Source organism: Saccopteryx leptura, chromosome 1 (assembly GCF_036850995.1).
Source record: "Saccopteryx leptura isolate mSacLep1 chromosome 1, mSacLep1_pri_phased_curated, whole genome shotgun sequence".
In the NCBI taxonomy this organism is placed as follows: Eukaryota; Metazoa; Chordata; class Mammalia; order Chiroptera; family Emballonuridae; genus Saccopteryx; species Saccopteryx leptura.
Window position 1 is genome coordinate 34,355,600 of NC_089503.1, and position 26,520 is coordinate 34,382,119.

A 26,520-nucleotide genomic window follows, 5' to 3' on the forward strand; every position below is an offset into this window, starting at 1 on the left:
TTTTTTGTACTGTCCTTGTCTTGTAATACTGGCTTTGTAAAACAAATTTGGAAGTTTCTCCCTCTTTAATTTTATGAAATAGTTTGTGTAGGATAAGTTTTAAATCATTGAATGTTTGTTAGCATTCACCAATGAAGCCATCTGGTACTGGACTTTTGTTGAAAGTCTTTTGATTAATAATTCAATCTTCTTACTAGTAATTGGTCTAGTAGTCAGATTTTTTATTTATAATTCAGTCTTGATAGGTTGTATGTTTCCATGAATTTATCCATTTCTTCTAGGTGGTCAAGTTGGTAGGTAATTCTGGTGGTCTCTTAGAATCTTTTTTATTTCTTTGGTAACTTTGTATTTCAACTGTATCTTCTCGGTCATTTCTAATTTTATTTATTTGAGTCTTCTTTTTTTTATTGATCTAGGTAAAGGCTTCTTATTTTTGTTTATCTTTTTTAAGAATCAGCTCTTAATTTCATTGACCTTTTATTTTTGTCTCTATTTTATTTATCTCCACTCTGATTTCTATTATTTCTTTTCTTCTACTAATTTTGCACTTTTTTCGTTCTTCTTTTTCTAGTTCCATTTGGTGTAAAGTTAGATTGTTTCTATGTGATTTTTTTTTTGAGGTAGACCTGTATAGTTATGAACTATCCTCTTAAAACTGCTTTTGTTTCATCCTACAGATTTTAGAATGTTGTTTTTCTATTTTCATTTTTCTCAAGGTATTTTTAAAAAATTTCCCTTTGAATTTTTTGTCGACCCATTGGTTGTTTTGTAGAATGCTATTTATCTCCAAATATTTGTGATTTTTCTAGTTTTTCTTCAAAATGATTTCTAGTTTTATGTCATTGTATCAGAAAAGATGCTTGATATGATTTCAGTTTTCTTAAATTTCTTGAGATTTGCTTTGTATTGTAACATGTGATCTATCCTAGAGAATATTCCATGGGCACTCGAGAAGCATGTGTATTCTGCTACTTTTGAATATAACATTCTATATATATATATAACTTCATCTAGTATAATGTGTCAATAAAAGCCACTGTTTTCTTATTGACTTTCTGTCTGGATGACTTGTCCATTGATGCAAGTCATGTATTAAAGTCTCCTACTGTTATATTGCTATTTTCCTTTTAGATCCCTTAATATTTGCTTTATATATTTAGAGGCTCTTAGATACATATAAATATTTATAAATATTGTATCTTCTTGTTGAATTGACATTTTAATCATAATGTAATTCCCTTCTTTGTTTTTTTATTACAGTCTTTGCATACAGTCTACTTTGTGTGAGATCTCCTCGGGGCCTCTAGATGTGTGGTAAACTTAAAGTCTATGCCTCAGACTGATGCTTCAGGGAAAGTAAATAGGCATTTTTATAGGAAAACTGAAGATCTGTTGTCTATGATGTGCCCTGAGGGTAGTAAGCTGCCAAAAACTGTCTCTTTGATTGTTTTATGCTCAGTAACAGTTCTTTCTGGCCAGAGAACCAGCTACTCAAGAGACACCCCCTGTGTGCACTGCACATGCCTGCTGGCTTCAGCAGTGTCACAGGGGATCCCGGGGTCAGTGAAAGCCCAAAGGCTGCAGTGGAACTGTGGGAGAATGCATGGTGGGGTCAGCTGACTGGCTGCAACTGATACAAGAATAGCAGGGGGTTGAGACAAGCCCACCATTGTAATCAAGGTGGAGTAAGAGAGCAAAAATGGTGCCCACCACCACCTCTGTCCTCAGAGAAAGTATCAGTAGACCCCTGTGCCTCTGACAGATGCTTTAAGATTAGCAACTAAATCTCTTCATGGATAGTCCAGGTGGTTTTAAAATTGGTGTTTTTTAAACTGCTGCTTTGGCACTAGGTCCCATGATAAGTCCACAGCTGAGCTCTATAAGAGTGACTTACCATTTCTTACAACTTTTTGAGTCTCCTGGACATAAGTCCAGTTGATTTTCAAGGCCAAATATTGCTGGGGCTTGTCTCTTTGGTGCAGGTCCTAAGGATTAGGGTATCTGGCGTGGAGCACAAATCCCTCATTCATCAGGGAGACTGTCCACATGTGTGAGATCCCTTCTGACTGTGGGTGGCCCCAGGGGGTGGGGATTTTGCCAAGACCATGTCTTTGCCTTTCTTACTTGCCTCCATGTGGTTCTTTCATCCTTTATTGTGGACGAGCTGTTCTGCTAGTTTTCAGGTTCTTTCAGAGGAAACTGATATATGTAGCTATAGATTTTGTGTGCCCGTGGGAGAAGGTGATTCAGGATGTTTCCTTGCTGCTACTTTAAAGCATTAACGTTTTAGAAACACCAACTTTTCAATGTCCTGTTTAGTACTAACATTGGATGAAACTATTATACTTTGTTTTATGAAGGTATTAAGTAAAAGATTTAAAAAAATATATAATCACTTAAGAATTTTTAAAGAATAGAGGTAGTGTATAGTCTTTTTTGTTTTTTGATATTTCTCTAATATATCCTATTGTAAAATAGTCCTATCTTTAGAGTTTATCTTTTATCTGTGACCATGTGGTATCTGTTTTCTAGTTGAAAATATGAATGGTGATAAGAAAGGCAAAAGGAAGAAGATCTTATGTAGAGTTTCCAAGTGAAATCAAACTCTAGACAGATGACTGTTTAGATTAGGTGCACCTGCTAAGGACACTAAAGGACACTACTGGGCAAATCTCAGGCTGGGAATCTTCCATCTTGGGCTACTGACAGAACAAGGGTGGCCCCAACTCATGTAGGGTTATTGAAACTTTTACTATTATGCCCAGGTGTACCAAGTTCAGCGCAGAAATTGAATACAACAATAAATTATGTACAATTTAGAAAAGAACAGGACACATTAGAAGACAACAATATAACCCAGAAGAAAAAGGAAGCAAAATATGCATGTATGAACTCATAGACATTTAAAATACCCATATTCATTTTATCAAAACCTCAAAGATAGTTCCCTGAAAGTTAGCAGGTCCATTTATATATATCAGGCAAAACAGAATAGACTTGTTTCTTAAACACATGAAGACTTTGAGTTGTTCTCCAACCTCTGCATCAGTGGGCGAGCCTGGATGGCTTCAGGGAAGGAATCTTTATTTGGTCCTTCTTTGGGAAGGAAATATATTTGGATATGGGACGTGGTGGTTTGATTGCTCTCATGTAGCTGTTTTAACAGAGCTATTCTGAAGCCATTCTGACCTGGTTGCCTTGATAGAGTTGGGACATTTTAAGGCAGCCTGAAAGAAACAACCTCCTTGGCCTTTATATAATTACCAAGCGATATGTGAAACAAATACCCTCTCCCCATCCCTACCTAACATTGCAGACTCCTGCCTCTGGGGCTTCAAGAATGGGTGAAGCGTAGAACAAGGTTTGCAGATAGGAGTAAACTATCACACAGAAGTTTGGCATATTTATTGTGTATATTACCTGCTAATTAAAACAACAGTGATTTTTGCTTTTCTGCATCAAAATAGCCTCTGCACTGAAACACTCTGTTCTTTGCACTATAATATAAATAACCTTCAAAGAAACACGTGGCCCTCTGCATGATAGGGGAGCTCTGTTAATTTTTTAAATTTATTTAGGTTTTTCACCATGGATGAGCCACAAAGATTTTAGAGGGCTCTGACAGTTATTTCAGAATTTTCACTACCTCTTGTGGCATTAGTCCTTTTGAAACAAAAGAGAGGGAATGGTGGTAATTTGGTGAAACAGACAGGAGAAGATTTGCTCTACTATGTTAGGGCTATTCAGTGCAGTTTTTTTTTTTTTTTCCATTCCAGTCCTATTGATTGCATTACAGGAATTATGGATATTGATGTTACAGAAATTAGTGTGTAATTATCTCAGTTTCACATGGAAGCTAAAATATAATTACCTAAAAAAGAAACTTCACATTTCCAATGTGTTATTGAAGTTTTCAATTTTCATCCATGTGTTTGGACTTGTACACGTTAGTTTTCATCAATCAGTTTTTAACTTGGTAGAGATTAAAGAATGGGGCCACCAACCTCCTAGCCTAAGGGTCAATATATATTTCTCTTGAATACAAATCCTGTCCCCATCCTCTGTGCTACTGCCCTAGTTGAAGCCTTCAATGTCTTTTACTGGATCACTTCTAGGCCATGGTTTAGTCACCCTGCTCCCAGTCACTCCCCACCCTGGGCCACTCAACACAGATGGCAGGACCACGAACTTCCTACAACACAGATCCAATCACAACTCTGTCTTTTGTAAAATATAAACCAACCAAGAACCAAAGTGGTACACTAGAGGAGGGGAGAATGGAGTGAGAGAAAAATGAAGCTAAGGAGACATTTACAAACTTATAGGCATTTGAGAAATTACATGCATTTGGCCAAAATCAGAAAGATACACCTCTGAAATGTAAAACACATTCTAAAAAAACAAAACAAAACAAAGCAGTCTTCTTATTAAATTGATGAAGATCTTAAACTTATTTCTCTGGTTTTCTAGAATAAGCCTGAGAACTAAGGGAAGGGAATATTTGCCTGAGGTCCATGTTGAGAAAACTTCCTTGCCTAAGGCGTTAGGACTGAGACTCTTAGGAGGGCACTAAAGTCACTTCCTGGTTTGGCCCCTTCCTTCTCTGTGGCCTAACAGTTAACTTCACCAGCATTAACCTAAATGAAGGCCTAAACCGGCCCTGTTACTTTACACTTCTGTGACTTTACACGGGCCTTTTTCTCTACCGAGAGTTTCCTTACTTTCAATGTTTGCCTGACAAACTGATTCTTCTAAATCCAGCTCAAGCATGGCCTCCTTTTGGAAGACCATTTCCTCCTTGTATCTTTTGATTCCTTCCTCTGGGTTATAATTAACCTTCTATGCATGCCTTAATGTACTTGAAATATCTGTTATGTGTGTGTGTGTGTGTGTGTGTGTGTGTGTGTATCTGTTTTCATGGCTAATGTACCCTCCTAAACTTGATAAAACCCCGAGGACAGAATTCATGTCTTTTCTGAACTTGGTGTTTTCCTTGAAGAGTTTCCAGCACAAAATAGGTGGCCAATCTATGTGCCACTACCCAGAAAATGATGAGGGAATGATTATTATCCATGCTTTCCTTCCAGCTGTGTCTGTCCCATGTCAAGACCCTTTTCCGGCTGATTATCATCTGTCTCTTCATTTTGGAGTGCAACGTCTAGTGCCAAGGGAAGATCAAGGCAAAGCAGTCTGCATCTTGAGGCCAGATTTTAAAAGGCTTTCTTTCCTCCCTCTTGGGAAAGAGCAGAAGAGGAAAAATTGCCACTGAGGACTAAAAACAAAACACAATCCTTTCACAAACGTAACCAAGTTTGTTGATATGTTCCGGAGCACAAATGTTTTGAAAATATGCACCGGCAGTGAAATAAGGTGTCAAATGCTGCAGGCAAAAGACCATGGAAACAATGTGGCAAAATGGCCCATTAATTTCTTCTTTAACCCACCAACTGCACAGCTTGAGAATATATTTTAAAAATCTGATCTTGTTTGAAACCATTAAAATATTTTCCAGTGTCTGAATAGCAGCCAGTTCTCCTTATATTATTCATGATTGCACTTTGTCAGGGTGACCAGATTTTTCCACTACTTAACTGTAGTATCATTTCCATTTTGCTACTGCCTGATAGTATTGAGCAATGTGAGCCATAAACTGCGCTCCTCAAGAAATATTAAAGGGAGGAGAATGGCTGTATCCTTTTATAATGCTTAAAAGCTTTGCTGTAATAATAAAAGATAGGCTTTTATTCCCTGAAACAGTCAGAAGAAGAGCCCGAAGGAAATGAAAGTAAAATCCAACAGGATTACAAAATTAGGGCAAGTTTAAAGAAAAATATTTTGATTACTAGAAGAAATTTAAAATTAATAAAAAATAATAATAATACATTCGTGATTCTGCTATTTGACCCAGTTGCTACTCAGTTATGTAACCGGAGAGTCCTTGCAGTATCGAGCAACGCACTCACTTGGGGAAGGCAGGAAAAACATACATCCTTGAATACTCATATGGACTCCACCAACCGGCTGGGCTAGAGAAAGAGGGAAATGGATTTCTAGTGGTTTAGGCAGAAGGTGCTAGAATGAAATCTTGCCACTTATTGGAATGGTGAGACTAAGGGAATGGAGGAACTTTGTTCCTGACAAGACTGGCCTCTGCTTGAGCTGAAAGGGGACCGTGTCATACTCTATTGATAACCATTGGATAAGGTGAAGCTGTGTGCTTCAAGTGATTAATTAGTCACATCTCTATTCCAATAAACTGTGACAGTTTAGCATTTAAAACCACAGAGAGTTACCGCACACATTTGGGAATTTCAGAATTAAAAGGAATAAGGTAGTATCTCTATCTTGGGATATGCCCCAAAATGCCAGATGTTAGTAAATATGCAGGAATCATCATGTTTGTAGAAATTGCCTTTGACCCACATAGTCTTATGATACAAACCTTCAAAATACACAAAGGGTGAATTATTAACACTTCCTACTTCTCTCCAGTGCTGTGGCTTGAGCCGTAATCATTGCGCATCTCCTAAAAGTCATACTTTAAAAAGAGCTTTCTACCTATACTAAGTATTTTATTTTATCTCTTTGTCCAAAGATGAAGTCTTTTTTTCCACTGAACCCATTTATTGCAGATTTTCTGTACATTTATGTGGTCACAGATTCCCTTGAGACCCACATAAACTCACCCCAAGAAAATCTGCTGAGCTCACTCACACACACACATGCATATACCTAATGCTATACAGGTATTGATCGAATTATGACCTATGCAACTTACGACTATTCAACTTTACGACCACAATCACTAGCCTCGACTGCTCCATGTCTGGCAGCGCAAGCGTTGCCCAGCCGGGCGTATGACAGTGCTGGCCAATAAAATGTTTCATACATGTTTATATATTTTGATATGTTTTGTAATTGGGAAAATGTTTCCTATGGTATTTTTTACACCTGTATTTTGTATTTTTGTATGCACCTGTATTTTGTAATTTTGTATGTTTTGCAAATATTAAACCAGTTGTACTGGTAATGCAGTGTTTTACTTAAACCTGATGAATGTAAAAATAAAAAATAAAATGGTATAGAGATGATACAAATGGCATAAAATGAACAAAGAAAATTATAATATATAACAATAATGAAAGAACATTATGATAAAATATGACTTAAAGATTTTTATAACATCATTTCACAGTACTGTACATATAGCCTACTCAACTTACGACCAAATCGTGTTACGGCCAGTCTGTCAGAACCAATCATGGTCGTAAGTCAATCACTAGCTGTATGTCACTTCATGGGGTTCATGGATCACACAGTTGAATCTGTGGACACCAAGCTAGGAATTCCTGCTTTGTTGATTTGGTGTTATTCTGGCCTCAGTTCAGATTATTAAGAAGGGCAACTCTGGCTTGTTCCACAACTTTGCAGCAAACACTTTCCACAGTGTCTGTGGTATGTCAGGTTTCATGGTATACGACAAGGATACCAGTTTGTTGTATTTCTTTTCTTCCTGTCTCTTTAGGATGTCTAGAACTGATCTCTATTTCTTTTCATCACTCTTCAAATGATCTGTGTTGGTAAATCATTAAACATTTGACACAAATTACCATACTATTTTAACGAAAGCACAAGGGTTTGAGTTTGCTTCTGAGCAAATTTCTTACTATATGAGTTTTTAAGGACATTGAAGACCATGGCAAAGTTACCTGGCACAAATAATTCTCTTTGGAGTTTTTCTCTGGCCTGCTGTGAAAAGCATCTTTTCTTCAGCCAATCAGTTTCAAATTCACTGCAATGTTCATTTGGCCACGTGATAAGGACCTTATAACACAGAAAGCAAATGTCACCCATGTATATGTTATACTTCTACATATTTCAGTTATGATCATCTTGGGAGGAATATTGATGTCTAACTTCAAGTCGTCCCAGAAAATTTGGAAACCACAGGTTTAGAGAATATAGAACAAGAATGTCAGATCTTGCATCCTTGTCATATACCATGAAACAAGCAGACCACACACACTGTGGAAGTGTTTGCTGCCAATTCGTGGAGCAAGCCAGAGTTGTTCCTCTTAGTTGTTCCTCTTAATAATTAGACCTAAGAATAACACCAAATCAACAAAGCAGGAATTCCTAACTGGCATGCACAGTTACAGTTACCCTGTTTCTGAATGTTAGTTATTTAAGAAAATAAGGAAATCCTTTCTCGCTCTCTCTCTCTATTCTTTTTTTTTTTTTTTTTTTGCCTACATATGCACAGTCATGGAATAAGCTTTTGGAAAACAATGACACTGAAAGTCAAGGGGATCCATCTGAGTTCTGAGGCCCCTTAAACATTACAGAAGTAATAAATAAAACCTGGCTAGATCTGACATTTTTGTTCTATATTCTCTAATCCCGTGGTTTCCAAACTTTATGGGACGACTCGAAGTTAGATATCAATATTCCTCCCAAAATGATCAGAAATAGTAATTATATGACTAGGCAGAGAATAATAGCACAAGAATAACACCATTTTGAGTGCAAATTGTATAATGAGCACTACAAACGTAGCTCATTAGTCCTCATGTAACTCTAAGGAGAAGGTACTACTATCTTTTACATTATTTCAGGGGAGGAATTAAGAGTCAATTCTATTTCTATGGTCACACAGCTAGCAAGCAGTGAGCCCTGGGAATAAAGGCCTCGAGTAGAGATGGAGACAACAGTGGAGAGGGGGTAGCCTTGCTGGTCACAGCTGCTCTTCTGGAAACTGTCCTAGGAAATGTGGAAGAGAGAAACACAGGGTAGTGGCACATCTAGTGTGTGCTTTTGAGAGCTATGCTTTTGGGAATCCCAGAATAAGCCTTGAACTTCTACTTACTAATTTGACTATACACACACACACACACACACACACACACACACACACACACACACACATATATAGTTTGTTTGTTTGAAAGCTTACTATATGCCAAGCACTATAGAAACATTTTACCTGTATTATCTCATTGAATCCATACATTATCTTTCTGAAAATATTCTGTTGGAATTTCTATTTTCAGATGAGTTAACTGAAGCCCAGAAGCATTCTTTTTATTATACATAGAAACAGGTTGATTGTGTCTTCAAGGCTGTCACTCACTGAAGGAATAATGAGCAACACTATAGATTCTATTAAAAATTGTAGCAGTCGTACAAATAGCAGTAATAACAACTGTTCATATCCTGAGCCTACTTAACTTTGCAAGCAAGTACTATACAAAACTGATAGTAAATACGATCAAATGAAAAAACAATTGATTATTTAAATGATTGGAGACTAATCCTTTAAATATCTTAAAAGAAAAGAAAAAAAATAATTTGGAAATAATTACCCGTTTTTTGTCAAACGACAACTCTTTAATGCCAATGTTCACATCAAGTGATTCCAAGAGAAATTTCCGTGCTTTTGCAGAATCCAGGTAGCAGTCGGGGCACTGACAATTGTCCCTCAGCCACACGGCGGGGTAGAATGACTCTGTGCCGTCGTGCCAGAGAATCTGCATGAGGTGAGCCCCATCCAGGATTTCTGCCCTCTGGATGGCACAGTGCATGTTTCTGGTCCTCGCAGGTAAATCTGCTCAGCTACCTGTGATGACAAATCAGTGTTAAAAGGAACCTCAGCTAGATCAGGTCTGAACTTGACCTCTAAGAGTCTGAACAATTCAAGTGGACTCTGGCTTCAGCTGTTTGCCCATCTGCCAGTTTGTGGTTTGACTTACCAAAGCTGGGACCTTTGTTCTGCTGAGAGTATTTCACATGCTGTAAACAGGGACAGGTGACTTAAAGTCAATAAGAGGAACATGCTGCATCAGTATCCAAATGAAAAGAATTCCATGTGTTTCTCACAGACATTTAATTTTTTTTTTTTGTATTTTTCTGAAGTGAGAAGCAGAGAGGCAGAGAGACAGACACCCACACGCGCCCAACTGGGATCCACCTGACATGCCCACCAAGGGGCAATTCTCTGCCCATCTGGGCCATTGCTCTGTTGCAACCAGAGCCATTCCAACGACTGAGGTAGAAGCCATGGAGCTGTCCTCAGCGCCGGGGCAAACTTTGCTCCAGTGGAGCCTTGGCTACAGGAGGGGAAGAGAGAGAGAGAAAGTAGAAGGGGAAGGGTGGAGAAGCAAATGGGCGCTTCTCCTGTGTGCCCGGGCTGGAAATAGAACCCGGGACTTCCACATGGTAGGCCGACGCTTTACAGCTGAGCTAGCTGGCCAGGGCTCTCACAGAAATTTTTGAGAATAAGTTCAGCACCAATGACATGTACATCTTTATAATTATGTTTGTATTAAAACTCTGAAATTCTTTTAACAGAAAAAAATGCTCCACAAATTGAAAGCATAGCAATCATAATAGCTATTTTAACTGATGCCCAATTGCACATGCCTACTGAAAAAAAAAATGTGTCTCTCACACAAAATTATTAAACTTATTCTAAAATGGGGAGTACTAATGCAATATTTTTATTTTAAGAGATACTGTAATCCAGTACATTGTACTATTTCTATTCTATCATTTATTTTTTTACTTAGTAGTGCATTTTCTCAATGTGATACAAAAGTTTCTAGGCTCTGTGAGGAACTTGTTAAGTTTGTTTTCTGAGATTCTTTGTTTTAAGAGAGTGCACCTTGATGTTTTAGTTACTTTAAACCTTTATTGAAGACTTTCAGGACTTAACTTGAGAATGAATCACTTCTTTAAATTAAGAAGCCCAACACAGTGGAAAACAGGCAGTTCCGACAGAACAGGAAGTTAGGTGAAAGAGAGGCTCCAGGGGGTATGGACTGAGCACCTCAGGGTGGATTCTGATTCCAATCATGACTATACAGTTGACCTGCAGAAACTGTATCAATGTCATAAATCTCACTTTCTTTATACAGTATTTTTCAAGACTAAACTTACATGGAAGAAATATAATTTATATGGAAGAAGAACTTCTTAACTTCTTCCACATTATAATTAGCTCAACATTCATAGAAGGTGACATGTATGACCTAGCAATTCCTCTTCTGGGAACTTATCCAAAGAAACCCAAAACACCAATTCAAAAGAATTTGTGCACCCTTCTGTTCATTGCAACAGTGTTTGCTACTGCTAAGATTTGGAAGCAGCGGAAGTGCCTACCAGTTGATAAGTCAATAAAAAGACTGTGGCACATTTACATAATGGTATACTACTCAGCCATAAAAAAGAAGAAAATCTTATTCCTTGCAACAGGTTGGATGGACCTGGAAAATATTATGTTAAGTGAAATAAACAAGTATATGATTTCACTTATATGTGGAATCTAATGAACAAAATGAACTGCCAAACAAATGAGAGACAGACTCATAGATAGAGGAAAAACTGATGGACACAGATGACAGTGTGTTGATTACCCAGGGTGGGGGGAGGAAGGTAGATGAGGTTATGGGAGGTTAAATGGTGATGGATGGAGATTTGACTTGGGAGTGTGAGCACACAACATGGTGTATAGAAGATATAGTGTAGAATTGTGCACCTGAAACCTGTTAACTAGTGTTTCCCCAATAAATTAAATAAAAAAAAGAATATATCATGAAGATCCCCCCAAAAAAACCCCCAAAACAAAACAAATAAGAACAGACAGTAACATGTGACAATGGAAACAAACTTCTATGTACCAGCCACTGTAATTGTCAGTGGAAGTTTCAGGGACAGATAGGACAAATAGCTCTCTTTTTTTTGAACTTATAGATAAGAAAACTTTATACATCATTAAAAGAACTTAAAACAATACTTTCCATAACATTAAAATAAAGCAGCTCTTAGGTGACTGTTTTACATATACTTCCTCAAATCATTAGCGTGAATATGTAGTCAGGTTATAAAACAAAGCCAAGACATAAAAAAGAAAAAGACTGCTATCTTCATTCAGCAAAACCCCTCTAAAGTTATCTAATGATGGAAAGAAAATACAATTTATTACGATTCATGATTATTCTTGGGAACTCCCATCAATTTTCTCTTAATAATTTATATAGCAACATGACAACACTATTACCTAAAAAAATCATCAAAGATATAATTTAGTTCAAACCTGGCTGTTTATCTCTTAGATTCAAAAAGAGGCCCCTGGTCAGTCCATGTATCAATTTCTCCGTGAATGAGTAAGGAATTTAGTTTTCTTGATGGAAGGGGAGTCTGGCAAGTTTTCTCATAAGAATGGGTTCAAAGGACAGTGATGATTCCAGCGAGTCTGGGATAATATAACTAGTTCAGGAAATGACATCTAACACACGTGGACAAAATGGAAAACTGTAGTAAATTTTTATCTAAGTCAGATGTTGGCATATATTTTTGTAGAAGGGCAGATTGTACATATTTCAGGCTTTGCAGGCTACATTCAGTCCCTATTGCATATTCTCATTTTATTTTTCCAACCACTATGAGAATGTAAAAACTATTCTTACCTCCCGCGCTGGAGGAAAAGAGGCTCTAGGCTATCTCTGCTGGTAGGTTCCCTATCCTTGTTCAAGTTATCTAAGTCATGCTCTTACTACAGTGGAATATAACCATACTTAAATATAGCAAAGTGTTCTCTTTTTCTTCCTCATAGATGCAAGGGGAAACTTATTCAAATATATACTAAGTATCTTCTTTGTGTCTACTGCACTAGAGAGTACAGAGATCGCCATAAAGTTTTAGACCTCAGGGAAAAGTAAGATAATTATAAAAGTCAACAAAAAAATTAGACCAGACACAATGGCAGTTTTAGTTGTCTGAGAGGCTCCAGGGTACCTCCTAAGAAAAAAAATGGCTGTTTGAATAAGTCTTAAAGTATCTGTGATCAGTGTTGCTGAATGCATATTAATTCTATCTTATTTTTTCCCCTCATTATTCAATACAGGCATTGTCTAGAGAAATTAGCTATACATCACAGCTTCTTTTGCAGACAAGATTAATGTGTGATATAATACTGGCCAATGAAATCGATTTGGAAGTTGCTGGATGAACACATTTTTTTAAAAGAAGTAGACTTAGGGCCCCATGATGTGTTTGTTGCCTTCTTCCTGCCTAGAATATAGATGTGGTACTGGCAATAGAGCATTCATTTTGCAAACATGAGGCAAGAAGCAGAAGGCTAAAATCTAAAAGTACCCTGGGATCTTCATGGTTCTGTGAAATCATATTACCAATACTGGAAGTCATGTCTGGACTTGTTTTTACACAAGAAAAATAAACTCCATATGTATGCAAACCTCAATATGCCAGCTTTCTCCAGCTTTTCTGGGTACAGATAGGTTGAGTCACAAGCAGAAAAAAATTGTGAAAGTTGTTCCAAGGACAGGGGACAGAATGAGCCAAGGAACTAATTTCAAAGTGTGGAGGTGAACAATAGAAAATATTTGGTTTAGCTGGAGCAAAAGGCTATGAGAGAGAATACAGGTTAAAAGAAATTAGAAGGTATGTTGTTACCAGATCAAGAAGCACTGTGCTCAAAGGAGCTTGGGTTTTACTCTGTTATAAATGGAAAATTTAAAACATTATTTTTTCAGGCAGGAGATTGACAACGGAGATAATTCTGAGAGCGTTACTGTGTATTGGAATTAGGCAGAAACACTAGAGGTAAAGAAAATGAAGATTGTTTTGTATTAGCCAGGTTAAGAGTAAATGAGGATGGTCAAGTGGAAGTGTAGAAGGAATGATGGGGAGAGAGATGTGAACCGTGCTGCAAAGTTATTTTGCATATTGTCCCTCCGTTCTTGTCTCCATAGATTTTTCTTTGGCTCTCTTATTAATAACCATTTCATGAAAGAGAATGACTTTAATTCACTGATTCTACATGAAAACAGTTCTTGTGTGAGCTTGCTTAAAAAGAGCAATTACTATAATCTATTAAAGATGATCAAGAAATGCATACAGAATACAATTGCTCACACGGACAGCCACATGAACATGTGGACATGTTTACCGGGCACGGAGTTATACCAGGAATTCTTCTGGTACAGGGCTGTGCTTCTTCAGTGAGTGGAGAGCAGACACAGAGGGAAGATAAATATCACCGGGGATGATGGAGAACCCAGAGGCAAAGGAGGAATAGAATAAAATTATTTACATATAGACTCTTTGGTTTATGTCATTATTTTTTTAGTACTTGACCTATTTATAAACTGATGATTAATCACTTGATGAAATTACTTGTTCAAAATCAAAGGTAAAAAATATCTCAAAATATCAACCTATGCAAAAGAAACATATGTAGCTTTCAAGCTTACCTTCTTTACTGTATTTACCTTTTAAAGTACATTTTACTAAATAGCAAAGGGGATATGAGGTACAGCATAGGGAATAGTCAGTAATATTGTAAAAACTACATATTACATAGTTATTAGGTGCCAGTGGGTACTGGAAATATTGGGGAACACTTTGTAAAGCATATGACTGTCTAACCACTATACTGTACACCTGAAACTAACACACAACAATATTGAATGTAAACTGTAATTAAAAAATAAAATTTAAAAAACACATTTACAAATTGGTCCTGGCCTGATTTTTCAGTTATTGCAGACTATAATCAACCGCCCTCCCATCCTGTCTCTCTCTAAAGCTACTCAGTTTTTTAGACTATTTTTCATAAAATGCGACATCTAGATTCTGCACCTTTCCACTTTACAAGTGTTTTCAAAATGGGGCGGGCACAGCATTGTATAACATACCACAGATGTAATATTTTTAGTATTAAAAAAACAGAAAAACTAGTACTTTCTATGGAGGAAGAGTAAAGAATATCTAGAAGGTTTTTTGATTATTGATTTTTTTTTATTCTCTGTGTTTTAAAGAATAGTGGTAACTGTTTATGGGATCTTATGAAAGAGCAATTGGTTTGGTTCTAAAATAAGAATATTTGTATTAATCATATTTATAGTAAGGTTCCGGTAATAGTAATAGTAGATGTAGTAATTTACATTTACTGAATGCCATTCATAGTTCTAAATGCTTCATGTACAGTAACTCATTGAATCTTCATTAACCCAATGGAATATCTGCTTCAGTCACCCAGACAAGAAGCAAAGAAAGAGGTTAGGGGATATTAGCATACAGATGATAGTAAAAGCCATCTTAAAATTTTCAAGGAATAAGAAAGTTAAGAAAAAAAAATCCTTCTTATATATTTTTATCATTCAAATTTCACATATACAATATATTGGTGTATATTCTGAACTCAACTCATTTTCAGTACTGTGTTCATTAATAGGTTTGAAAATGTTTTTGGTTGAAGGTATTTTTATAAAACTTGAAATCAGATACATTGATTCTTACTGAATACATATTCAAAAGGCGCATTTGACAGAGAGTCAAAGAGGGGGATAGATAGGGACAGACAGACAGGAAAGGAGAGAGATGAGAAACATCAATCATCAGTTTTCCGTTGTGGCACTTTAGTTGTTCAGTGATTGCTTTCTCATATGTGCCTTGACCATGGGCCTTCAGCAGACCGAGTAACCCCTTGCTCAAGCCAGCAACCTTGGGTCCAAGCTGGTGAGCTTTGCTCAAACCAGATGAGCCCGCACTCAAGCTGGCGACCTCGGGGTCTCAAACCTGGGTCCTCCGCATCCCAGTCCGAGGCTCTATCCACTGCGCCACCGCCTGGTCAGGCTAAAAGGCGCATTTTTCACTACAATAAATATTGTTCTTGAACTTAAAGATGACACTGTGCCCATGTCCTACTAATTGTCGAAGTGATCACACAAACCTATAGACATCTACACCAACAGACACTAAATATAACCCAAACTTCCCATGTAAGCTTTATGTCTCCTTTTTTCTCCTTTTTGTTTTTTCTCCTCTTTCTACCTAGTATTATATATTTGAACTGCAGAGTGAGAAGCACTTTTCCAGACATTAGGGGAACCCAAGACTCTTCCCCCAACCTTCCTGACCATAGATATCCTTAAGAGGGTATTTCAAGACCGGTGGCCTTGTTGGGACTGTGGCTGCTGGGAGGCTGCCTAGGGCACGTGAGAGTGTGGGAGAACTGGAAAGACATGGCTGTTGCTGAAGCTGCTTGTTTGAGTATCTGTAAAGGAACTTGGTGGGTCATTTCTACTCTTGACAATCTCTTTCTCAGCTTTATGACAAATACACATGGCAATCCAAACAAAAGCCTGGAGCAGTAGGAAAACAGTTACCTTCTTAAACTTTTCTTAGCTATGTACAAGTCTATTGGGGCAAATGGGATGAAAATATTTTTAAAAAGTCAAGAATCATCAGCATTTTAAAGCAAATTCTTTCTGAAAATTTATAAGCCTTATATAAGTATAATTTACTAATATCTGTTTTTTTTTAATTTAGTGTACTTGACTTGTTAAAATTGTGCCCTTCTCAAGCATCATAGTCATTTAGTTATTTGATAAACTATTGTATTTCCCTGGAGAAAAACAAAAGAAAAAAGTAAATACCTGTCTTTCTCTCTCTCCCTCCTCCCCTCTGCACGCTATCTATGTGTCTATTGATCTTTCTATATAGGCTTCTACTTACTAAACAATTATAATTTAGTGTATGATATATCATATTGGTTTGGGGGGTGAAAGTAGTTTTTCCTGGCCTGAAAAACAGAGCTTGGATTAGAGGAGGTTTCTGTGTGATGAAATAGAGTTCTTTTTATTTTATCTTACCACTAGGGTGTGTGTGTGTGTGTATTCTCCATTCTCCCCTAGATCATTTACCCTGTTTTTCCCCTTCAGAATTATGGGAGTTTGTTTGGAACTCCTGTTTGGCACTATCGAATTATTTGTTTTAAATATTATCTTACTTCAGCAATGGGTGTGGTCTCTTATCTTTTTTGATATTTTTAAAAATTGTGATGAGTTCAAATTTTGTCACCTGGTTTTCTCCAGCACTATTTGGAAAGTCAAGAAAGTAGCTCTGAGAGTTATTTTGTGCCATAATCTTTGAAATGATAAATAAAAATAAACTTAGAACTCTAGGACCAGAAAGAAACAACCTGCTCTATCACTGGTTCAAGGCAAGGAACATGGAAGCTCAAAGAAGTTGGGTGTGACTTGTCCAAGCGCACACTGCTTGTGAGTGGGAGAGGTTGTCTCAAAACAGGTTTGCCAGTCTAATGTACACATATAAAGTGAATATTTTCTAATTCTAATAAAGAGGAGTGCAGATATTTCTCAAATGCTAATTACAGCTAATTTGAATCATAGGTTTAGATGAGATTCTCAGGAAGTTGATACAAATACTTCATAGTGACTATACACAAAATGAAAGTTAATAGAGACTAGTAATATACACCTGAGAAAGTGACTCACCTAGATTACTCACCACTCAAAGGTTGTTATTTCTTGACTGTGTTTTTAGTGGAAGACAAGAATAAACTCATGTTATCAGATGTCAGTATCATGTTACCAAATGTCAGTTAATTTTCATCTTTCCTTCCTTAGGTAAGTCATCAGATCTGCTATTATACAGCAGGATCCACCTCTAATGTGTTTGACCTTCTGCTTCTAGTTGGTAGGATCAGAAAATGATCAAAATGCAAGAAACAAGCATATTGCATGGGTGTATGTATATAAGGTGTATATATAAAACCATTTACTCAGCACTTATTATGTTCTAGCCACTCTGCTAGTGCTTTCTCCTTGTTAACCTTATTTAATCTTCCTGAAAACCCTATGAGGTTGGTACCATCACTTCCATTTTATTGATAATCTTGAGCTTAAAGAGGTGAAGTAACTGACTCGAAAGCAGTGGAAATTGGAATTCTTGATGACTGCATAGTACTGCATCATGTAGAATCTATGGCTGAGTCATTTTCCAGGTGATAATTTCTATTCCTCAAAAATGGACTATTAAAATAGTAGCTAAAATCTCAAGATTGTTAGCTGTTAGTTGACATCACCGTACTCATCATGGGAGGGAGAAGAGAGAAAGTTGCCTCCTGAACATAACACCAAAAGAACTTAAAACTCTTTTATATTTTAAACTTTAAATCATAAAACAATTAATTTCCACTTGGTAAAGGTTGACCAGATTTAATTAATAGTGTCTCAACTTTAATATCGTTTGAATATATCCACGCTCTATTTATTATGCTTGCTGCATAAGGCCCTTCAATTTTGAGATTGCTTTCTTTCCCAAACTTGATTTAATAAGCAGCTGAGCTACTTAATAATTCACAAATATATTCTCAGGTGAATAATAAGTTTTATAGAGCGATTAGAAAAACCAGTTCATTTTCCTGAGAGAGTTCATTCTACTTGCTATCTTGTTTAAAGTGTCAAATTTTATGCAAGCACTTTCTTCCTAAATTGTAAAATGGAAAGCTGGAGTTTCACTTTGGTGGAATTACCACATTCAGATTGTAAGTCAACTCATCAAGGCATTTGTTTACTGATGTAATGCAGAATACTGATGCTAGATTTTTAAAGAAGATTTCTAATTCTTTGAAACAGAACATATATTCATTATGAGAAAGTTTATATTTTCAATAATGTCAATGCAAAATACTTGTCATATTGTTCCCTGAGCTACATTCAGGGAGCAAAACAGTTAAAAGTGTACACAATAACCTTTCTTGAACCAGTATTCTAAAGATGCTTGTTACACCCAGCTTTTCGGGCTTAACAAAGAACCAAGGTCTAATATGCACTCACCTTCCTTTGGGCTGGTTGTGGATCATTCAATGAACATTCCCAACCAGAACCCTCCCTCCTCTACTACCCAGTCTGCTTCTTAAGACAGTATTTTCTCTGTCCGCTCTGTCTGCTCTCTGGATCAGTTTAGGGATTGCAAGTAATTTGACTGCAAGACTAAGCCAAACGTAGTAATTGGGAAAGAGAAGCTGCCAAGAAGTAATCAGAGCCACCGCCGTCCAAAATCAAGTCCATTCCAAATGCCCGTGGGACCATCCCCACGGCAGCCCACATGGTTATGAGATCTATGTGACTGAATTTCCCATTGGATGCTCCCCCACTGCCAATCCAAAACCTGAATCCACAAGTTCTTCAAATAAAGGAAAGTTGAGCTCAACCATACCTGTATTCAGATGTGCTTTAAGCGCCAAACTACGCACAATATACCAAAGAAAGAGAGGGAGCCTCCTGGTGCCCGTCAAGTCCCAGATGGATCCGCCTGTTCCCCTATGTCTGATGGAATGCTATTACTTGGAAACCTTTCTTTCTGCTCCTGGCAGCCCCGCGGCTGCCCTGCCCCCAGACACAGCTAACATTTGCAAATGAGGAAGGATGTCACAATCTGAAAGTGTAGCAACTCCTGAAAGGAGCATGGTGGTTTAAGTGAGAGAGCGAGTGAGCGAGAGAGAGAGAGATAGAGAAGAGAGAGAGAGAGAGAGAGAGAGAGAGAAGAGAGAAAGAGCTTTTATGGCCTAAAGGGGAAGCAGTTAGGAAGAAAAGAAAATACTTTTGCTATAACTATAAGTGCCTGAAACCACAAAGCTCTGGGACTCAATGAAAAGCATTACCTTGGTTTAGAACCTCTTGAGAGAAGGAAGAGCAGGTCTCGCCTGTCTTGTGTCCTGTCCCTGAGCCAGCAGCAGCAAGAGAAGCAAGTGGAGGAGTTCTGCTGCCTGTCCCACCTGTTTGCAGTGACAGCTCTTTTATTGCAAAACTCACTTGGAGGAAAGGCATTGAGGTGCGCATTTAACAGGGAGGAGCTACCGGCTCTCACCAGAGCATGAGGTGAGGTGGTGTCTACCTGGCCATGGGATATTCCATAGGAGCCCCTGTAGCAGCAGCCTGGTGAGTTGTTGGAGTGGAAGAGGATGGTAGGAAGGCTGAGTCTGATGCCCTCCTTTCCCTGCCACTTTGGCAGTAATAGACAGCAGCTGCTGGAGAGCATTAGACTTTTCTGAAGGCACCTGGTTGCCCAATGATTTGATTCACAAACAACCCTTAAGGCAACAAAAGGGAAAGGCCAGAGTGGGCAGCATGCCAGGGACCCAGAGTCTGGCTGCCAGGCATTCGGGTGAGAAGTACCCAGTGCAAGGGGAGGGCAAGTCTCAAGTCCTGGTTCCTAACAGGGTCCAGATTCCATTTAAAGAAAGTCTGCAGGTGGCAATTGTGTTGCATGAGCCCTCTACCTTCCTCCCACCACCGTCAGAAGCAGCCTCAGCTTGCAACTTGTTGCTTCTTGCCTGAAGGGCATTCAAGGCTGTGAGACTCAGACAGGCAGGGCAGGATCCATAGAGCTGACTGTAGACAGAGAAAGTGCAGCCCAATCTGCAGTGGCCTCCTCTACGGGTTGTTGGTGGCCTCCTCTACGGTTTGTTGGTGGCCTCCTCTATGGTTTGTTGCTCCTACCAACTCTCCCCCTCAAGACTACGGTGTCCCCTCCTCCCCCACTGATGCCCTGTCAGCTTCTTTTACAGTAAAATTTAAATTGTGTCCCTTCCTGAGTGTGGTCTCCTCATCCACCTTCCTCTTTCCTTCCTCCGACTCCAGTTCCAATTACTGATACCCAGTGTCCAGTGACAGTAACAGCAGGTTTCGTTTCCCATGTAGGGCAGGAGGTGTGTGTTTGCGGGGTGCTCTCATAAACACGGGCAGCTTTCTCAACTCCCAGTGACTGAGTGTACAGGTATGCCAGTAGCAAGCAATTAAATATATTCAAACATTCTGATGATATAATAAAAATACATGTGGGTCAAATAAGTTTCTAAATATGATATATAGGTTTGCTCACTTATAGTTTGCATTGGGTGTGGGGGACAGGCTGTAAGCAGGCAGGATGGTTATAGCCTAAGGCTTAGTTTTAAAACTAAGCCTTTCCCACCCTAAGTGACTTTGTATCAGAGACTTCCTTGTTTGTATATTGGATTAAAGGTTTGATTTCTACACTATAAAATGGGGTAGACTGGGAGCTTGCTCCTTCTCAGTTCCTGAGATTAGCATTAGAAAGGAGAGCAGTGGCCCTGGCCAGTTGGCTCAGCGGTAGAGCATTGGCCTGGCGTGTGGGGGACCTGGGTTCGATTCCTGGCCAGGGCACATAGGAGAAGCACCCATTTGCTTCTCCACTCCCCCCTCCTTCCTCTCTGTCTCTCTCTTCCCCTCCTACAGCCAAGGCTCCATTGGAGCAAGAGATGGCCCGGGTGCTGGGGATGGCTCCTTGGCCTCTGCCCCAGGTGCTAGAGTGGCTCTGGTCACGGCAGAGCGACGCCCCGAAGGGGCAGAGCGTCGCCCCTGGTGGGTGTGCCGGGTGGATCCCGGTCGGGCGCATGCGGGAGTCTGTCTGACTGTCTCTCCCAGTTTCCAGCTTCAGAAAAAAAAAAGAAAAAAAAAAAAAAGAAAGGAGAGCAGAGAAAGGCCACGTGGAGGAGAGCAGAAGCAGCCAAGATGCCGGAGTGCTGAAGGAGAAGCCAGTTTGTACAGAGTTTGTGCAGAGAGAAGGAGATGGGGAACAGGGGTGAATAAGGCTGATGAGGTAGAAACCTTTGATTCTAGGAACCTCGGATAAGTCAATGGCTTTGGGAGCCCTGAATGGAAAGGGAAGTGTTTTCCCACTGTGTGTATTTCTTGCCTGCCGGGTGCAAGCTAGGATTAAAAGGTAATGGCCCACCAGTTCTTGGCTTTGTTGTTTCATTACTGTCTGTCCGAATCAAATGTGAACCTGCACAGGCCAGGTGGCTGTGATGGTGGCTGTGGCTACTGGCATTACAATACACTCAACTAATTTTTATTTCACACCTTGTGCTTGGTAGTAATTATTGGGATAAACTGGGTAAATTATGTTCAAGCTTTAAGAAAGTTCTTGAAAAAAATGTGTTGCATATACAAGGTTTCAAAAAGACAAGTAAAATAAAACAAAACAAAAACAAAAACAACAAAAAACAAACCTAGCTGTTTAGCAAATAAGTTTGTAAAATCTGTATTGTCTGGGTTTGCTCACTTTTATTGTTAAAAATGGCCGCCACCCAGGTATGTGATCTGTGAAACTGCTATTTACCTTCCTGCTTGGAAAGGACCATTGTTATGCTAATATTGCTGGAGGAAGGGTTTGTGGCACCAAGAAAAGTTTGTGTAGAAGAAGAAGAAAGAGGAATGAGAAGGCAGCCAAGATGGCAGGGTGCTGAAGGAGAAGCCAGTTTTGCAGAGTAAGAAGCCATGTTGGCAGATGGGCAACCAGAAGTGACTAAGGTTGGTGGGGGCCTTTGATTCTAGGAAAACCAGGATGTGTCAGTAGCTCTGTGAGCCCTGAGTGGGTGGGTTTTGGAGCCCTGTGTGTTTTTACTTGCCTGCTGGGTGCGAGGCTAGAATAAAGGAATGGCCCATCAATTATTGGCTCCACAGTTTCATTACTGTCTGCCCGAATTTAATGGGAACCTGCACGTGCCTGGCTGTGATGACCGCGACTACCGGCCATACACTGGCTATCGTTAAAGTTTAACAACCTGCACATAAAGAATTAATTCCCGCACTGAAAACAAACAGCAAATGAACAAATCCTACTCTGGAGTGTGAGCAGCCTCTTTAAGATTGAAAAAGAAAATAGGAGCAGTTCACTGAAGATTCTCTCTCTCCCGTGTTAACCTTTTAGTCTCTAGCTTGCTTTCTCATCTGGCCTCTCGGTATACTAGCCTGGCAGTAGCAATATTAATATTCTGGATTTCGGATGAAGAAAGTGAGACTGCAGAGGTTCATGAACTACAGAAGATCAGAAAAAGGACCAGAGCAAGAAATGTTGAAATGATGCCCATGTATTCCTTTTTTCTTTTTTAGATTTAAGAAAAGTTTATTCTTAAAATGAATTCCATGTTAAGGACAACTCACTGAACTTAAGGATAGCCAAAGCGTTAGACATTAGAAACGTGTGAAAACTCAAGTGTTCACTTTAAACAGAAATGGAATGATGCCCTCGTTATCAGCGAGCAGTCACGGATGCAAGATGCTATGGATTACTTGAAAGCCTTCTTCCGTAAGATCTGAAGAGCAGGATTTCATGAGATTGAGCAAGATTTTACTCATAGATTTTTAAAAAATTTATTTTAAGATTATATGACATATGATATTGTATTAGTCTCAGGTATACAACATAGTGATTAAACATTTATGTACCTCATGAAGTGATCACTGGGATAAATCTAGTAACCATCTGTCACCCTACACAGTTATTATACTATCGATGATATTTTCTATGCTGTACATGACATCCCAGTGACTAATTTTATGACTGGTGGTTTGTAGCTTTTAATCCCCTCCACCTATTTTGCTCATTCCCCCAGCCCCTTCCCTTCTGGTAACCATCACTTTGTATCTATGAGTTTGTTTCTGTTTTGTTTCGTTTTTTAGATTCCAAGTGTAAGTGAAATCAAAGGGTACTTGCCTTCTCTGTCTGACTTATTTCACTGAGCATGCTATCCTCTAGGTCTATCCATCACTTGGAGATTAGATGGTGGGTGGTGTTTCCTGAAGATGAAGTCATTGGAGCCTGGTGATGTCACTGGCAGCAACCTTATACTGTTATTTTTAGCATATGCCGGTGCTTAGGGAGCTGTCTTCTATATAAGGAAATATTACAGATGGCAGGACGATGGAGCTTCAGTGAAATCTAGTACCTATGAAAAGATTCTGCTGCTTGCACCATTTCCTATTTTGAAGAAGAAAAACTAGTAAGATTTGCCAAGGACACTTCTCATAAAACAGTCAATAGTAGCATTCTTTTTTCTGATTACATTTTGGTAATTTTATAAAGGTTTTAAAAATGTCATAGCATTTAAACACAAAAGTCATTTTAATGACTCTAAAAAGACAATTTGATATATACTTCTATATAAAAAAGAAAACCAAAATGGCCCCTAATCCCACTGCCCTCATATTACTAAGAAAATTATAGAAAGATATTAAAAAATATGTACTTCTTTTTTCCCCTTCTTTTGAATTTCTTTTCCCAAAAGCAATTACTATTAATAACTTTTTTGGCCTCTACTGAAGTATTTACTATACATGTGTGTAACCCAGTGGTGTGCTGGTAAACACCGAACAACCAGCTCTCTGTGCCCATGTGTTTTTAATTCTCAGGTAATAAGGAAAGGGCTTTTATTACTCATGGTGACAGGACCCATGAGCAAGGAAGGAGTCCAGTCCAGAATTTCCAAAAAAGATTCAGCTAGATATGTAGAAAGCACAGTTGGCATGGAGTAGGAGGATATCTTGAGTCTTTCCAATGACAAAAATATTACGATAATGTAAATGTTAGTAATCACTTTACTAACTAAAGTCAATTGCTAAGCTGTGAAGTTTTAGTCATTCAGTCTCCTTGAATTTAGTAATTTCTGAGTAAATAATATGCTATCAATAAATGGTGATTTTGGCCCTGGCCGGTTGGCTCAGTGGTAGAGCGTCGGCCTGGCGTGCAGGAGTCCCGGGTTCGATTCCCGGCCAGGGCACACAGGAGAGGCACTCATTTGCTTCTCCACCCCTCCACCCCTCCCCCTCTCCTTCCTCTCTGTCTCTCTCTTCTCCTCCCGCAGCGAGGCTCCATTGGAGCAGAGATGGCCCGGGCGCTGGGGATGGCTCTGTGGCCTCTGCCTTAGGCGCTAGAATGGCTCTGGATGCAATGGAGCAACGCCCCAGAGAAGCAGGGCATCGCCCCCTGGTGGGCATGCCGGGTGGATCCCGGTTGGGAGCATGCTGGAGTCTGTCTGACTGCCTCCCCGTTTCCAGCTTCGAAAAAATGAAAAAAAAAAAGGTGATTTTTAATATTATTTTACTTGGGCTCAAAAGAGAGTGGTAATAAGCCAGTTTAATCTTGAAAATAATTTGTCTTGGGTATTTAAATATTTAATATATAAACTATTACATCTTCTCTTAGTGGAACATGACTTGCATGAAAGCTTTGGAACTTCTGTATTTAGTCCCATTCTTAGAACAGTCAGTAGAGACCTCTACCTGTTGCCTGTTTTAGGGAGCTGCACTCTAGCCCTCTTTTATCTGGACTGCTTCCCTTAGTGATTTATCTACGTTACCGAGGGACCCACTCAGAGCCTGCATTATCCCCTGCTCTACATAATGCGCTGCCATACAGACCCTGAAATTTCAGACCTTTAAAGACTTGTGTCTGCTTCTAGGTCTGTGAGTTTTTCCTTCTCTTCCTCCAAGTCCCTGAGGTAGCACTGCGCTGCTGTTCTCTATACTCTTGTATACCTCTAGTCCCAAGAGATGGTCCAGGGGCAGCTCTATGTGTATGTGCGTTGCATAGATAGATGAAGCTTAGGAAAATGCTCTGGAGTGCCCAGATGATCTCCCTCTCACTATAGGATGAAACATGAAATGGGACGAAAAGTAGCAAGAGCTGTGGGCCTGAAGCTTCTGAATGGGGGCTAAAGTCTAGGGATTGGTTCTCCTTTTTCTGCCAAATTTTTATATGGGACAACAAGGAACATGGGAATTCTAAATTCAAACTTGATCCTTTAGGATATGATGAAGGTATGTTTTTCAAGGTTGGGTTATAAATTATATTTCACTCAACAGGTTGTTATAAGCAGTGCTGTGTTGCTGGCAGTTGTTTAACAAGAAACTCTCTAAAAAATGACTCAGTTGTAGTGTTTGTTATTGTGACAGTGTAAATGATCCTACCATGGCCAATTTCAGGCTACCAGTGCAACATTGCTGAATGTGAATTTAAGATGAAGTGCATACTGTTGGCTCTCCTGAGCCGACAACAGCTGGATCTAACACATCATTGGTTACAACTTTAAATGCGGTCATGTGCCACTTAACCACTGGGATATGTTCTGAGAAATTATTGTTAAGTGATTGTGCAAGCATCATAGAATGCACTTGCACAAAACTAGTTGACTTAGCCTACAGCACATCTAAACTATATGGTATAGCATTTTGCTCCTAGACTACAAGCCTATACAGCATGTTACTGTGTAAAACAACACAAGATTAAATCAAGTATAAGGGAAAATGATGCAATCAAGAGAGGCAGTAAACAGGAGATGTAGGAGGCTACAGCCAGCATAACCAGCATAGTTTTATAGCAAACTATTTTAATAAGTAGAAAAAGTACACACCCAAGTAACAATAAAAGTATAGTATAGTAAAACCAGTAACATAGTCATTTATTATTTTCAAGTATGCATTTTATGCATTTTTATGAGCTACACTTTCATATGACTGACAGCACAGTAGGTTTGTTTAAACCAGCATCACCATAAACACTTGAGTAATGCATTGTATTATGACATTGTAACAGCTGCGATGTCACTAGGTGACACGTATTTTTTTCATCTCCAATATAATCTTATGGGACCATTATGGTATATGCAGTCTATTGTTGAATGAAACGTTATATGGTGCATGCCTATGTTTAGATGTGATATAGGAGTCTCAATTTGTACTTTCATCCTTGGACTCAAATGTTAATGTTAATGAACCATCCTAGTGCATACGAAAATGCTGATATGTAGTGGACTTTTCACAAATACCTCTTGAATACAAGGCCCTATTATTGTATAACTTTAGGTAAGCCATTCATCTGTAAATTAATCTG

General features: G+C 38.8%; 1 protein-coding gene across 3 annotated transcripts in view; it reads right to left on the bottom strand.

Moving 5' to 3' along the window:
• Positions 1–19,628, bottom strand: part of BBOX1 (gamma-butyrobetaine hydroxylase 1) — a 64,210-nt gene extending 44,582 nt beyond the window's left edge. The window contains exons 1-3 of one of the 3 annotated variants that reach the window (XM_066360550.1): positions 19,490–19,628; positions 9,363–9,616; positions 7,710–7,824 (exon numbers count right to left, since the gene is read on the bottom strand). In XM_066360550.1, coding sequence (XP_066216647.1) covers positions 7,710–7,824; positions 9,363–9,581 — 334 coding nt within the window. In that variant the 5' untranslated portion in view covers positions 9,582–9,616; positions 19,490–19,628. Of the gene's footprint in view, positions 1–7,709; positions 7,825–9,362; positions 9,740–19,044; positions 19,157–19,489 lie in introns of those variants that run through there. The other 2 variants (XM_066360549.1, XM_066360548.1) reach the window with 2 other exon arrangements.
• Positions 19,629–26,520: the final 6,892 nt, after the last annotated feature.